The sequence below is a fragment of the Capsicum annuum genome, chromosome 1 (assembly GCF_002878395.1).
Source record: "Capsicum annuum cultivar UCD-10X-F1 chromosome 1, UCD10Xv1.1, whole genome shotgun sequence".
Taxonomy (NCBI): domain Eukaryota; kingdom Viridiplantae; phylum Streptophyta; class Magnoliopsida; order Solanales; family Solanaceae; genus Capsicum; species Capsicum annuum.
This window is the reverse complement of record NC_061111.1, coordinates 7,430,771-7,448,011: the sequence shown is the minus strand read 5'-3', so window position 1 is coordinate 7,448,011 and position 17,241 is coordinate 7,430,771. Positions and strand designations below refer to the sequence as shown.

At 31.8% G+C, this 17,241-nt stretch overlaps 1 protein-coding gene across 1 annotated transcript; it reads right to left on the bottom strand.

Moving 5' to 3' along the window:
- Positions 1-2,484: 2,484 nt before the first annotated feature.
- LOC107852486 (protein LITTLE ZIPPER 1) lies at positions 2,485-3,569 on the bottom strand. The gene is made up of 2 exons (XM_016697517.2): positions 3,351-3,569; positions 2,485-2,832 (listed from the first exon to the last, which is right to left on the bottom strand). Exons 1-2 carry the CDS (start codon positions 3,458-3,460, stop codon positions 2,598-2,600), a joined length of 345 nt encoding a protein of 114 aa, XP_016553003.1. The 5' UTR covers positions 3,461-3,569; the 3' UTR covers positions 2,485-2,597.
- Between the last annotated feature and the right edge of the window lie 13,672 nt (positions 3,570-17,241).

Sequence of the window (17,241 nt, the reverse complement as noted above, 5' to 3'; positions counted from 1 at the left end):
ACTAAAGCGCTTCCACACAGGACTCTTGTAAAGCTAGGGCCACTTTTGTATCCGTCTGGCCAATGGTCTCACGGTCGAGTAGGCTTATACCATTACGCTCATGAGCAGAATCATAGCTTGAGCCTACGTTTGGATGTATGTAAACTTAAATTATTTTGTATAAATGGTCTTTTCCTTCATTTTACTCTTCATGATTTACAAAGGCAAAGTTACAACATAAAGATCTATCAAGAACCAAACAAACACCACAATCAATGTAATCCCACAAATGGGTTTGGACTTTGGGGAGGATAAAATGTACCAACCTTTTTATTCGGGCTTGGAGCCGACAATGTGAGTGAGCTCACACAAGCAGAATTAAATATATATCATGAACTCCTCCTTTTAACACAGTTAAAAGCTAGTTATTATCACCTAAAAGAAAAAAAAACAACCTAGTCCCAGTTTTTATTTTTAGTGCAAATTTGAATATTTATCCCTGTAATTTACATTTGCATTTGATAAATTAGTCTCTTTGGTATCTTCCATAAAAGTGGAGTTTTGTAGTAAATGAAGGATTAAATTAAACAAACCCAATGTTGCCATAGAGAAACAGACAATCTCGAGCCAACAGCCCTGACTTTTGAGAAAGTGTTTTTTTCTCCTTATGATTTTGGTTAATTAGCCCCCCCCCCCCCCCCCCACCCCCACCCCCACCCCCTTCCACCCCACCCCCACGTGTGAAGAAGCTTCACACAACTCCTTTTGTTGGGAAAAAGAAAAAGGTTGTTTTTGTTTGGAATTATGTAATAATGCATTATCCTAAAGTACATTATCCTAATCTCCTATTTTACTGTTAACTAGTATACTTAATTTGCTTGTTAGAGCATTTCTTTCTCATCTTTTTATGTACTCAATTGAGAAAATTATTCCGCACTAGTTGTGACGTTCCTAATAGAGGGCGGGCTAATGATGACGGATTCAACAGAACTGACAGACTTTTAGGTCGACAAGCTTCTGAAAATGAGATACATATGACATATTAGGCGAATTCCACGTGGAGATGTTTCTATTATCTTTCCTTTTAGTATGAGATTGTTTTTCATCTCGTAATGCTTACACCTCTCGCCTATATATCCGAATAATGTCTAAAGAAGACATTAATATCTGCATTGTTTTCCTTTATATCGTGCAGTCTTTTTTTTTTCTCCTACTTCTTTTGCTGACTTGAACTCATCAAACATTGGAAGTGACACCATTATCCTACCCTCACTTCTTTCTTTCTTTCTTTTTTTTTTTTTTTTTTTTTGTTACTATTCCTCATCTTTATTACTTATGTACTCATTCCCAAAAACATTTGAGATGAAAACGTTTGTCATAACTCTATTTAATTTTTAGCATCTAAAAGACCAAACATGCATGCTAGTATAAAGTGTGTGAGATTTAGTATCCTCAAACTAGACTCTTTTAGAAGTTTCACATATTCACTATTGAAAAGGAGAAAAAAGAACAGTTGCATTTGCACCACAGAAACAAACCAACAAAGTACATACAAAACAAGAGGAACAAACTAAGAATAAGAGAAAAGCATTTCCTTCATGATACCTCATTGTGGTTCGAGCCTTCAGTAAATAAAAACGTTTTATCTTTACATCAAAATTTTCGTGCGAATTCGAATTAGTACGCATACTAACTTTTTGATCCTTGAGTTATTGATAAATTTTGCTTTTTATCCTTGTAGTTTTTTTATCAACATATAGTACAAACACCAATGGACCAAAACCCTGCTACTATAAAGTTTGTCAGATTTGTACTCCTCAAACTAGATTATTTTAGAAGTTTCACATATTTATCTGCTGCTTTTTGGACCTGTTGTACTACTATATTGAAAAGGAGAAAAAAAAAGAACAGTTACTTTTGCCATGGAAACAGCCCAACAAAATACATACAAATCAAGAAGAATAATGTATTCTAGATCATGCATTAAAAATTTAATTTTGTACAAAAGTGGAGTCAAATTTTGAAACTTATGTATTTAAAATTTTAGTTTTTTTTTTTTTTTTTTTAAAGTTGTTGAGTTTAAATTAATATTTATATATAGAGTTTAAACTAAAGTTACTATAATAAGATCGGTCGAACTCATAAATTATACTCTACCTCCACCTCTGAACTTATATATACACTAATAGCCTAAACAAGTCTTATAATTAATGATGTTAGCTTTGTTTAACTTGTTATAGTTAGCAACCTGTTTGCTTTATTTTTTCATGTTACAAACTACAAAGTCTACTCAAACAAATTAAATAAGTTAGCAAGCATGTTCAATGAGACAAATTATTGACCAGAAGGTCACAAGTTTAATGTTGTCGAACCATTCTTTTGTAGAAAATGATTATAGTAGATTCTTATAGTCTGATTCTTTCCCGACTGTGATACGGGAGTTTTAGTGCGGTGCTTTTTTTAGCAAAGCATGTTCAAATATTAAAACAATGTAAAATGAAGCAATTTATAAAGAACACAAGTAGCATTAATTATAGCTTGAATAAGACACATGTACATAATACAAAATATATTATTTTTGTCATCCATACACTTTTCTCTCATAATAAATATAACAGTTATTTTGTCAATTTGAGGGTGGGTGGATGAGGGGTCTCTTTGGTGGAGACTCTATCAAACTTGGAAAATTTCTTTTGAAATTCAGACATTAAAGCAATATTTTCTTGATGGAGTAGACTTGCTTTCTTTCTCAATTTCTCATTTTCCTCTAAAATGCTCATATTTTCCATGTAAAGCTTCAAGTTTCTCATTTCCATATCCTTCTTAGTTTCTTTTATCTCACTTCTCTTCCTCCTGTAAAAATAAAAATAAAAATATAACAAAATTAAACTAGACGAAAAAAAAAAAATACATTAAAGATGTTGAGACATAATATAATTAAGTAAATTTATAATATACTCTATCGAGTGGCATGAGTTTTTAGATGAGTTAGCCCCCATTACATATTTTAACATGTTATCAGAACAGACAAGAAATTTCATATTAGCACAACTCAAAGAGTATTTAGCCATTGTAATTAACTGCAAATGAAAAAAAAATGCTCTTTCTCTTACAACACCAACAACATGTATGTCCAGTGTAACCCACAAGTAAGGTCGGGGAAGGTAGGATGTACATAAATCTTTCCGTTACCTTTGTGGAGTAAAGCGCTTGTTTTTTAATAGACTCTCAGCTCAAAAGAAGTATAATTAAAACAAGTTTGAAAGAGAAATAACGACAGCAAAATAACAAGATAAATGCGATGATCATTTATATTATGAAAAATAAAATGAATAACAAAAAGAGCACCAATCTTTTTTGTATTTAATTACCTTGCAAGCCTATGAAGTTGAACTCTAGAGATCTTTGATCTTTGTTTTTTCTGCATAGAAAAATAAAGAGGACGTGATGAATTACTCCATTCTGTTGAACTCATACACATTTTGTTCACTTTTTGAGTTTTTTTTTTTTTTTTTTTGGTTGAACAAAGGAGAATATTGATGAAATTTGAAATATGATGAAAATGAATGAAGATTTTGAGTGCAAGTATAGGAAGGGTGGTGAGATCCTATAAATAGGTGGAATTGTAGTTTTCAATATGTGTAATAAACATTATTTCCCCATGTGGTGCCCTGCCTATTGTTTGTAACTACTCACCCGTCAAGTACTTGTCCACATTCGAGGAGCCAGAATTTTTATTGAGGGGTTTAGAAGTATATATATGACCTAATCGAAGTAGTTTAATATCTACGATATATACATAAAAAATATTTTTAATCATATAAAAATAATATAATTTTTTATTGAATAAGGTTCGAATGAACTTCCTGAAGCAAAGGTGGCTTTGCCACTGCTTGTCCACTCTTGACTTGATACCCTACGTGAAAAAAACAGTATTAGAATAATTTTAGTATATCATTCTTTGAATATAATAAATTTAATATTTTAAAAAATACATTAGATAATAAATTTTGTTATACTTAATTGTAAGCGTAAAATAAATATAAAATAATAGATTATTTATTAATTTTCTAACTAAATAAATATTAATTATTAGACATCTATTATGTAAAAAAAAATCAACCAAAGAAGTAATTAGGGGAAAGAAAAAGAGGAGAGAGAGTGTGTGTGTGTGTATGTAAGGGCTAATAATATAAATTTTCAAGTATAGTAATGATGACTAGGGGACTCATGATTACAAATAGCAGCAACCCCATCTATTTTCCATAAAGAAAAAGCCTTAGAAGAGGGATATGTTTCTCTTCTGCCTTATTAATAACTCCGCAAAGGTTTAGTGATCAATAAAGTGAGATCGAATAATTTCAGCCGAATTTCGAGGCCCGGCAAAAATGCAAAATGAATCAAATCCAAGCTTTTGATATACAAAATTATATTACTCGATATCAATTTGTGTTGATAGAATGTAAAAGATATTTACCCCGCATAGAATTAATCAAGCTGTATTGATAGGAGATAAAATTATCGAGGCATGAACTGTGTATACTTTATTCTTTTTAGATCTTACTTTGTAAAAATACATTTAATATCTTATTATAATTGATAGAACGTAGAAGATATATCTCATATAAAATTAATCAAGATACGTACAAATTTATTCAATACTATGGTTTAATCAAGCAGTATTTGTCATGTTCACCTACTGTTATTATTGTTACTTATTCACTATTCACCTACATATCCATGCTATGAATGCATAGGAATTAAGATGCCATATATGTGGATCAACTTGGATTGTACATATTTCTTTTGCTTTCTTTGGTTAGCATTTTCTTTTTATATAATCATATGAAAATCAAAAAGTCATTAGTTCGATTAATTTAAATTCGCATCCTTAAAGTTGATTTAAAGGAGAAGTGCTCTATCCATTCCCACGTATCGAATTCGAGATCTTTAATTAAGAGTGAAGTGATTGGCCCATTTCACTCAATGTATCTTTTGCTTATTTTAATTAGCATCTACATATAGAATTTTGCAAAACTGAAAATATCTCATCCATCTAAATTTAATTAGCATCTATATATAAAAATACCCTGCCTCTGAGATTGTGGTATGAACTGCGTACATTCTATCCTTCCCAGACTTCACTATATGAAAATATACCAAATATATTGTTGTTATTATTGTCTATATATAGAAATTTAAAAAATTTAAAATATCTCACTCATCCAACTCAACTATATTTTATTTAGACACTCGAACTACCTTATCAATTTTTGTGTCTTTATCAATGAAGTAAATTACTCCAATGCTAAAGTGTATATAACCACTGAAACAGCAATTTTAATACAATAAAGATTGATAATTTTTTGTCTCTTGTTGACAACATTAATATATGCATGTCAGCATGGTTAAATAAGATGTGAATAGGTCTTTAATATTTTATCTGTCATGTCACCTACACTATTTGGGTTCGAAAAGACTATGTTCTTCTAATCTTCAGTAACTAATTAAAAGAGTTTGCAGTCAAAATTCTAAATTTATAGATTTTGAACTTGTTATCTATCAAATCTCATTTCAATTACTGTATTTATAATTAAATACACTGTTGCACGTTCACGTAAGCCCAATAATATTATATAAAAATTTATAAATTTCAAATTATCGATCATTCTTGCTACGACTTTCAATTATTATGTTGAAGAAGTTATCTGAAACGTCTAGCATTTGAAGGAAAGTAATTGTGAAATTAAAAAGGGCCAGTTGGATTTCATATTTTACTCCTCCATGCAATTGAGTACCCCTTTTTGGATTTATTCCAAATTTCTCTTGTGCAGGGAAAAATAAATTATAAGTAGTATATAGTAATAATAACTAATATTACTAGTACAACTAGTATTATTAGTTGTTACATGTAGCTATAGTCAGATGGTGGGGTTTTTAGCTTTGCTGGATTCTTAACTATTTCCAACCTTTTTTTGAATACCACAAGTCCACAACCCTTTATTTACGTTCATCGAATAATAGTCGTATTTATACTGAATTAATAAATATAACTTGTATATTTTATGCATACGATACAATTTTTCAGTCGATTATAGTTAAAAATGAATTAATAAATCTATTTTGCGATCGAAATCTTGTTCCTACAAAGTATAATAATAATAATAATAGAGCATAGTATATAATTGAATTCTTTCGAAAGGTTTGTAAAAATTTATATGCACCAAGTACTTCCAACATTGTCTTTTCGAATGTCAAAAGGAAAAACTAATAGTTCAGTGCGCTAAAGTTTTCGTTATACGCGTGGTCAAAGAAACGGACCACGCGAATCTATTGTAAGCCAGATAGGTTCTGTTTCTAAGAGGTGACACGAATAAATGTAATCAGCAGCCATCACAGTTTTATCCTTCATTTCTGCAATAGTCTATTTTCACGCTCTAACTGTGAACTCCTGATCAGATGACAGCAATGCGGACTAATTATATTGGGATAAGTCGCGAGGGGCATGGGGCATCTTAGTAGATTACTAATAATTATACACGTGTGCATGCATTTACTTAATAATTAACAATAGAGTCTTAAGTCACAAAGTAGGATTAACTGAAAAATGTCAATTTATTCAACACTAGGGACCTTTGTCTTAGCTCCCTTTAAGCTTTATTAGACCACTTTATTAGGGTTTTCAATAAATCTATTAATATAATTTGAAACTTTTGCTTTATTTTGGACCCTTGGAGGTGAAGAAGGTGGCATTTATTCAACACTACAAAGAAAATAACATTTTTCCAACTTGTCTCCATCATAATTCATTATAATTTGTTTGAACACAAATATCAAAGAGTCAAATTCAATCTTGAGGACCTTTGTTTTTTTTAAGAACCCCATCTTAGTAGATCTCTACCAATATTTTTCTCATCTATATTTGATGGCAATGTTATGATTTCAAAATGTGAAAAAAATGAAATTCTCATCTATATTTGATGGCAATGTTATGATTTCAAAATGTGAAAAAAATGAAAAAGAGAATACATTAGTTTGTACTATTATTAGGTTTATAGAGAGCTATATTTGGGACACTTTGTTTACAAGTCTATATGCAGATGATGGTGTACACAAAACAATGACATGCACTAGATTTTTTAAACATATTTTAGTAGTAGTAGTAGTTTATAATTTGCCTAAATTCATGGAATGGAAAAATATCTTATATTCTCCCTTTTTAGTATGGCCTTAGGGCCACAAAGAAATGGATAAGTTGGCTCAATTTTTTTCAATTGTTTTATCTTTTAGTACTTGTGTCTCATAGTTTATGTTAAATATGTCATTAGTTTACACTAAAGTGCGAATTAATTTCGTCTTTATATGACGACGACAATCGTATTGTTATATTTCTTTCATTTTTTCTCATGAAATTAGAGGTATTCAATACTATTAAGAGTGAAGTGTTAAAAAACACCAAAACTATCCTTTTTCTTTGAGTTTCATATGTAAGCTATTGAGGGTGGGAGAAACACGTCTAAACTATCACTAATTAGTTCAAAGAACACACCTCAAAATGAATAACGATCAATTAAAATATTTTAAAAAATAATGTTTTAGCAAAAAGAATAAAAAAAATGTCATGTAGGGGCGGAGCTACATATAAGGTAGGGGGTTCATCTGAACCCCCTTCGATAAAAAGTTGTACTGTATATACATGATTAAAATTATTTTTTATGTATATATAGTAGATGTCGAACTCCCTCCGGTTAGTTCGTATGTTCACTTGTGAACCCCCTTGGTGTCAATCCTGGCTCCGCCACTAATGTCACGTGGCTGATTTTTAATGGCTAAACACACCTAAAGAGTTCGTAAGCAAATATTTGGTCTAGTATGTTTTTAAGTGTGTGTTTCAAACTAATAAGTGATAGCTTAGATGTGTTTCTCAAACTATAAGTGATAGTTTAGGTGTGTTTCTCACACTTCCATTAGTTAGGTGTGAAACTCAAAAAACGAGATGGTTTAAGTATGTTTTCAATACTTTACTCAACAATTAAAGAAATTGAAGATGACTATTAAAAGAAAAAAAAGACATTCCGGAGTACTAAAGCTTCTGCTATGCGCAAGGTTCAGGGAAGGATCCGATAACAAATATCTATTGTATGCAGCATGATCTTGCATTTTTGTCAGAGATTGTTTCCAAGGCTTGAACAACTAAAACTAATAGAGATACAACAAAGGGCAAATAGCAACTCCCTTTAGGTGCGCCCCTGCTATCAGAACTCATGATTAAACAGAAGTATAGAAGAGTATAATTACTACACAAAAACGTGTAGACAAAGTGCATATGTAAGCAAATAATGCTATTTTGAAGTGTAGCACAAAGCCACTCAAAACCTTCACTTATTCATTGTTTTACTACTACAACTACAAGCCATACGACTATGTATATAAAAAGTGCAGTCCGGTGCATTAAATCTTTCGCTATACGCGAGGTCTTGGGAAGGTCTGAACTATAAGGGTCTATTGTACGTAGTCTCACCTTATATTTCTGTCAGAAGTTGTTTCTATGACCTGAACTCGTGACCTCCTGATCACACACCGCTATGTATGTGTGAGAGCTAATTGGACTATTGTATATATATATATTTTTTGTCTATAGATCAATTGAGATCTCTATTTAGTGTATATATATATATATATATGTTGTACTAGTCAACAAGGAAATTAACTTCCCTACTTTGCCATATTGTTCTTCTCCATTCTCAAGTACTGTCATGTGCAAGTTGATCAAATTTTGTACATCAATTATATGATGGCCTCCCATTCACATGCATCCACAATCATGTTACACCATGCATTTATTGAGTAGGGTTTATTCTAGGTCCATTTCACTCTGGGCTATTCGGGTGACAAATGGGCGGTTTAAATTGAATTTGGACAGATTAAAATAAACTAAATCGGTTAACTTGTCATTGTCCAATCCCATACTAAGTTTACATTAGTTAAAATTGGCTGAATTTATGAGTCATTGTGGCGGCTGAAAATTTACTTAGGCTAAAATAGGTTAAACAATGGGTCATAGCAGCAGCCTAAACCGATCTTATCAAAAAGATTTTTTGTTCAATTATAACATGGATATTTATTATGAGTAACATAACATATCATATCAACAAAATAAAAACTAAAGAATTTTAATAAAATTTCTCGTACGTCAATTTGAGCTACAATTAGCTCAAATCAACAGACTTTTAGATAAGTTGAACTAAGTGAGTCAAAAGGGATTGACTTACACAAGTATCTTTTTTTTTACGATGCTATTTAGATTTTTCCCCTTTTTAAAAAAGTTGTGCAAATACATCCCTTGAGACTCAAAAAAAATTAGATCGTCGTCTAACGTTTACAATATTTTAGGTCGTGGTCTAAGAATCCCCAAGTTGCCAAGAAAATAAAAAGGATCATTTGTTAAACAACATTTTGGACTACATATTTATCTTTAATCAACTCAACTTTTAAATGAACTATTACTTAGAACGAATTTGGTATATCATATTTTCATGGCTAATTTTACCACCTCTAACTACCTATTTCTTGAAGAAATTTACTTGTGATTTTTCAGGTTTTGTGATTTCTTGATATTGCATCCAATATTTTCAATGAAGATTTTTTTTTTTTTTTTGGAGATAATATTTATTAATTGAGTGACGATCGGAGAAACCTAACTCTGAAAATGGCATGAAATAGGTGCAGAGCAATTGATTGCAATCCACACTTAGGTTACTTCTTTAGGTTACTTCTTCTTCTTGTTCTTCATTATCAACATCATAAGTACTGGCACTTCCCCACTAATTATCTCTTTTCATAATGTCAACATTGATGATATTCAGTATCTTGTGTATGATAACTATTCAAGATGTAAATTATTACTATATATGTGTATACCATACAAGTAATAATGAATTTTGAAATATAGTTCTGTTGCACTATTTTATGTATAAATATACGTGTACACCAACCGCACTTTGTGTGTCACACAATTCTTCTGTTTATCTCCATTTTTATTTGAATTGTTTTTTTACATGTGGTGCCACGATTATATAATCATATGATACTATTGGAATTGATATTTCATTAAAGAATTAACGTTGATAGATTTTTATTCAACTGCTTATACTAAAAATAATTCTATGTACAATATATGTATGTATATCGATTAGAAAAATAACCAGTAAATTCAAACATGGCTATTTGTATTGAGGTCCTTATTTTATCGATGCATAGTACCATTATTTATACTTATATATTTCTTTTCTGAGAATGATCATGAGCGTAGTACAAATATATATTATTTTAGAAGATTTGGTCTATATGTATTACGAGTAAAAAATAATGTTGTATGTCCACATTTGCTATCAAATTGATGTAAAATTTTCGTCAAATGTCATTTTCTAGGGTCTGGGATGACTATATAATAAATGATTCGGTTTTTTTTTTCATTTGCAAGTTTATGTTACAGTTTGAAGATCTATTTTGATCAAATCAAAAATTTTAAGAGAAAATATTACTATGCTAATTTTATGAGAAAATACTACTATGTAGCACGATTTAAGAGTTTGGAATATTGCAAACGTAGACGATGATCTGATATTTTATTTGAAAGATTAAGTAATATATGAGAAAATATTATATATACCGGAGTCAGGTGTTGTTCCAAAATATAGTTACCAAGGACCATTTTTTCATAAAAATTTATAACTATAAACAAAATGTAATGGCTTGAAAAGAATACTTGCATAAATCAACCCAATTTGATGTTTACTTGTTTTCCACCTAGTTGACGCCATTTAATTAAGGGGGATGGATAGAAACAGCACATCAAATTAAACTATTTCCATGAAAATGATCATGGAATTTAAATTTCACTTTCTAGCCTTTTCAATTTACTGGTTTGTTCTATACCGTTTCTACACATCTTCTAAACAGTTTCTATACATATCTTATACATATAAATATTCTATACGAAAATTATACAGTTTTGATACATAATTTATACAATAACTGTACATTTTTTTTACACGTTTTATACAACAATTATATAATTTTCATACGTTTTATACAACAATTATATAATTTTCATATACTTTCTATATATTTTTGGGATAATACCCACGAAAATACTTGAACTATGACTAAATTTTCAGTTGAGTATACTCAACTTTGCGGGGATCCTATTACCCCTAAACTTTTTCTTTTTGTATTTTAATGACATATATCTGCCAACTTTTACAAGTGCGTGTAATCACCGACCTTGAGCGCATGAATGTGATTAAAAAAAGGTTATAAACCTATATTTTTGACAAGTTACTTTATATATTTGGGTTAGATTTCTTTATTTTTTTAATTTAACCAATTTAAGGAGAGGTAAATCTCCTTCTTCCACTCTCCTCCCGTTTTCCTCTCAATTCTTGAAGATAAAATTTTTGTATTGATTTTCTTTGTTTTTTTTGGTAAATTTCTGACTATTTTCTAACTTCTTCTCACTATTTTCACTAATTTTTAATTTGTGATTTTTGAAATTAGAGTTAGCTATGGAAGATGTAAAATTGGATTTGAATAGAATTTGTTTAGACAAGGAATATCCAATGTTGAATGTAGAGGTGCGATGCAACCATGGTCTCTTACTCCATTTGAAGACTTCTTGGTTCGATTATAATCCGGAAAGAAGATTTTGGTCTTGCCCTTATTATGGATCAAACAAGTATAACTTTTTTCTTTGGAGGGATGGTGTGGTTGATGAACGATCTAAGTTTATTATTTCAAAGTTGGTGAAGAAAGTGAAGGACATGAATGAAATATTGAAGATAATGAAGGCGAAGGAAGAATTGGTTGGTGCTTTCAGTGATAGGGAAATAATGGAGATGGAAGCTGAATCTACATTCACTCAAATAGAATAACAATGTAGCTCATTTGTTAAGATGAAAGATGAGGTGAAAAATACACCACAGAAGACGATTGAAGTGAAGAAGATAGAGAGCTTTAGTAGTATTTTCATGGTGTGTATCTTCATAATATGTATTGCTATATGATTCAAAATAGCCGATTGAAGTATTTTATGTAGTGTTGTAATATGAATTTATCGTTGGTAGTGTTTCTTGTATGGTATGACAGTTTGAACTTGATTTTGTTGAATTAAATCTCCTATGGCAGTGTTTCTTGTATGGTGGTTTGAACTTGATTTTATTGAATGAAATCTCCTATTTCAAATTAATTGTTGGTTTTGAGTACTTGTTTCTTTTACTCATTTTGTTGAGCTAAATTCATTATTCCAAAAGTGATAGAAACATCAGATAGCACCACAAAGGATAGATACAAATTTATAGAAATATTCAATATAATAGAACAAAATCAGTGCATAACTATTTGAGATGCACCTTGAACTTTTAAGTGCAACATATAATACAAAATAACTGCACAAATGTCTGAGATGCAACATTCAAGTGCATCATAGAAACTTCACAAAAAATAACCTTGTCAGAATAACCTACCCCAATTTACAATACATCAGTTTTAGTGTCAAAAACTATAAACATTTTAAAACTACTTTCATTGTTGCTTGGATTGTGATGAAGCCATTTTCTGTCTTTTGTTCATTCTCATCTCATCTCTCATCACTTCAAGCTGGTTTCCAGTCATTGCTTTCTTGCCCCTCCACCTTACTCCTGTTTTTGGTTTGTAATCAAGGTTCCCAGTAATATCAGCAGATCTTATAGGATGTGCAAACCCAGTATGTAGTATCCTACTACTACTTGACAACCCGGGCTGCAGACAAAGAAAGAAAGAAAATTATACACATATAAATGTCTAAAGATAAATCAAACTTAAATTAAATCAACTAGCACTTACATTATATGTTGTGAAATCATTTTCAGCAATCAAAATATCTATCCCTGTTGTCTTTGGCCTTTTACCTGTTGAAGCATGTGAATTTGGTGGAGCATGAACAGGTGAAGCAGGTGGATTTGGTGGAGCATAAACAAGTGAAGCAGGTCGATTTGGTGGAGCATAACTGGTTGGATTTTCAAACCACTCATGCAAAAGTGTCCTCCTTGCCACTCCTATGTCACCAAGAGGTGTTTTTCTTGGCCTTTCCCTGCTTCTTACCGCTGCTGCAACATGTTCAACACCCCTTCACCTTCCTCTTGTAGCTGCTGCAACATGTTTAACATGTTCAACACCCCTTCCCCTTCCTCTTGCAGATGCTGTAATATGTTCAACACCCCTTCCCCTTCCTCTTGCAGTTGCTGCAACATGTTCAACACCTCTTCCCTTTCTTCTTGCAGTTGCTGCAACATTTTCAATATGTTCAACATTTGCAGCTGGTGCAGCAGGTGTTGTATTTCTAGGCCTTCCCCTAGGTCTAGAAGGTGCATCAGTAGTATCACTTGTTTTTCTTAGCCTTCCCCTAGGTCTAGGAGGTGCATCAGTAGTAGTAGTAGTAGTAGGAAGAGTGTTTCTTGGCCTCCCCCTAGGTCTTGAAGTACTTGGTATATCACTTGGTCCAACATTAACATTACTTGATTCAACAGAATCCTACAAAAATAGTTGTAAGCAGTCACATATTCAAAAATAATTAAGCTAGAAATAAATAATACAAGTCATTTAAAGTTACACACCTTAAAAGGACAACCTCTTTTTTTGTGATTTTGTCCATGACAGATGCTACAAGTCATGTAAACCCCTTTGCTTGACATCTTTCCACACTTTTTGGTATCATAAAACTGTCTATTCCTTCTCTTCTTTGGCCTGCCAGGGATAGGAACAGCATCTGGAGGTTCCATATGAGGATTTGTTAACTCTAGTCACATGTTCATGTTGGTCACTAGTTGAATGTAGTGATAGCAAGTCTTGAGATAAGTATCCTTACTGTAGCAGCTATCAACAAAATCAATTGGGTCCAGTTTCTTGTAGAGTATGGCTGCAATCCCATGAGGACATGGTATTCCCTTGAGCATCCAAGATTTACAGTTGCATGTGTTATCCCTCAAATCCACACTATGTATATATGGTCCATCTAATATTTCAAACCCTCTCTCTCCATTGAAGTCAATATTACATGTAGAGCTGTCAATATGGGCTTGGCCCGTGAGGCCGGCCCAGCCCAGCCCAACCCTTTAATTAAGTGGGGTTGGATTACGTTTTTTCTGGCCCTTTTAGAAACGAGGCTTATAAGCCCAGCCTTACCTGACCCTTTAGCCCCAGAGGCCTAGCTCGTCGGCCTCAGAGGCCAGCAATTAAAAAATAATTATATAATATTTTATATTAGTCTTTTATTTATCAATTTTAATAAATCATAATACAAAAAATTAAAATACCCACTACTAAGCCCAACGCCCCAACCCCATTCAACAATCCCAAGCGGCCCAACCCCATATAGAAATAGAAACTGATTTACTGCCTTACTATCTTTAGGGTTTACAAATTAGAAATTACAAGTCCTATCATTTTCATTTATTTTCTTTGAGACTTGAACTTGCTGTTGCGGCTGTGCTGAAAGCCTGAACTGCTACCTGAGTTTCCTTCCATTTTCAATTTTCATCACAAAATTGAGTTCTTATATAGGTAACAATATGAAAAAACTATCTTCCTTCTCTCATGTTTAATCACCATTTTTTATTTTGGGAGTTTCATTATATTTTTTTATCTGATTTTGACACTGAACTGGTCTCTCCGAGGATCTACTCGCGATGGTTATTGACTCATCGTGTCAGTACCATGTACGGGCCTGTCGTCTTCTCTGAACCCAAATTTGATTGATTTGGGTACCAACGATTTGAAAAACTTAATGCCCTGCTTTTGTTTCTGCTATTTCTATATAGCTTCTGCTGGAATATAGGGAGATCTAGCCACGATCCCCTGCTTCTTCTTGTTCCCTAACCCACATATTTGTCACATTAATCTCCTGCTCTTTCATATGTTAGGTTTCCACAACCCTGCTATTTGTTCTTCTTCTTGAAGTCTGAGATTATATTTTGAAAAAGTTTATCTTTTTACAGGAGAATCAATGGAGGATGTTGATGGACATAGTGTAGATGAGAATTCTATAGAGGTGAATGAAGAACTTGAGAAGAAGAAAATAAAGCAATTAAAATCATAGGTTTGGACATATATGAAAATGATTGGTAAAGGCAAAGATGGCGTGGAAAGGGCAGAATGCAGAGGCTGTAAGGGAGTATACAAGGTTGGTTCTACTCCAGGACCAAATGGTAAGAACTATGAAACATCACATTTAAAACGACACATACCTAAATATAAAATGCTCAAATACCATGATTTGGGTCAGATGTATATGGATCAGCAAGGTAACATACAGTCGAGAAAAATTGATCAAATGATTTCACGTGAAAAGCTTGCTGAAGCTATTATTGAGCATGATTTGCCTTATTCTTTTGTTGAATATAAGAAAATTAGAGCTTGGTTAGATTATATTAATCCAAAAGTAATAATGTCATCAAGAAACACTTCTGTTGTGGATGTTCAAAAGGTGTATTTTAAAGAGAAAGAAAAGTTAATACGAGCCTTGGCCAAGATTCCTAATCGAGTTTGCTTAACTTCTGATTGCTGGACAGCAGGTACGTCTGAGGGTTATCTTTGTTTAACTACTCAATATGTTGATGATAATTGGAAGTTAGTTGCTAAACTTTTAAACTTTTGTCGTATGGTTCCTCCTCATACTGAAGTTGAATTGGCTGCAACCATATATGATTGTTTGAAGAAATGGGGCATTGATAGGAAGGTTTTATCTATTACTTTGGATAACGCCACTAATAATGATAGCCTGCAAACTATTTTAAAGGGACATCTTGGCTTGCAAAAGAGTTTATTATGTGATGGTGAATTTTTTTCATGTGCGTTGTTATGCCCATATTATTAATTTAATTGTCCAAGAAGGTTTAAAAGTAGCTATTGATGCCTTGTTTAGAATTAGAGAAAGTGTGAAGTACGTAAAAGGATCCGATGGTAGAATGAGAAAATTTGAACAATGTGTTAAGCAAGTGGGGATTAGTATGAAAAATGTGTTAAGCAAGTGGGGATTAGAGTGGACTACAATATGAAAAAGCTTTTTTCAGTCTACAGTTGGTCGACAGAAATTACTCTCTTTGTCTTACATTTGATCATTGGAGAAGGGCAGAAAAAATATTTGGGTTCTTGGAACCTTTTTTTGAAATAACTAATCTGATTTCTGGTTCAAGTTATCCGATATCCAACTTGTACTTTATGCAAGTTTGAAAAATTGAATGCTTGTTGAAGGAGAATTTAAGTAGTTCTGATAAAGTTATTAAGGAAATGGTTGCAAGAATGTTCAAAAAGTTTCAGAAATATGGGAATAGATTTAGTGTAATACTCTCATTTGGAGCCATTCTTGATCCTCGCTTTAAGACACAACTTTTAGAATTTTGTTTCTCAAATGTGGTTGCTTCTTCGGCAAAAGAAAGTGTTGCAACTATTGAGAAAAAATTGCACAAGCTCTATGAACAATATGAAAATAATCAAGCTAGGAGAGTGACAACTACTACTCTTCAATGTAAACCAGATGAAGAGGAAGCCAATCCAAACAAAAAAAGTCCAGTTTATTTGTTGTAAGTATCAATTTCTTTTTCTTTTATTAATTCTTTTTCTACTTTCCTTTCTTCAAATTTGTCTTTAACTCTAATATAGTAATATGACATATTAGAGTTTATAGAATAATTATATAGTAATATGACATATTAGAGTTTACAAAATAATTATATAGTAATATGACATATTAGAGTTTACAGAATAATTATTTATGTGGTGCTTTGATTGGTAGTTTGGTGCAAGTACTAATTTGTTTATTATATATATTCACATACTAATAATTAGTTATGTGGTGGTTTGATTGGTAGTTTGTTAATGTTTGCAGGGCAACGCAATAAAGTTGTAGCTGTTGTTGTTGTTAACTTGTTATTAAAAATAATAGAACTAACCCTTTATTTTGCCCCCTTTTTATTATAATTATTATAGAGTAGTAAAAAAAGATAGAAAGAAGAAATGAAATGAGAAAAAGGAGGAAAAGAGGTAAAACTTGTCTTGTCTGCCAAAGTGTTGATATCTAATCATCTACATTTTCTTACTTTTGTTCCAGCCTTTCTGCCTTTCCAATTTTTCTTTTTCTTTTTCCTCTTACAAATCTTTTACTAATTCTATTGTTATTATATTTCATGTTTTAAATTAATAGGAGTTTAAAGGATTTGAGAGTACATC

Excerpts from the sequence above, each read along its gene's own strand:
- LOC107852486 (XM_016697517.2), bottom strand. The coding sequence starts at position 3,460 with ATGTGTATGAGTTCAACAGAATGGAGTAATTCATCACGTCCTCTTTAT. Across the intron at positions 2,833-3,350 it reads CAACTTCATAGGCTTGCAAG|GAGGAAGAGAAGTGAGATAA; the intron begins GTAATTAAATAC and ends TTATTTTTACAG.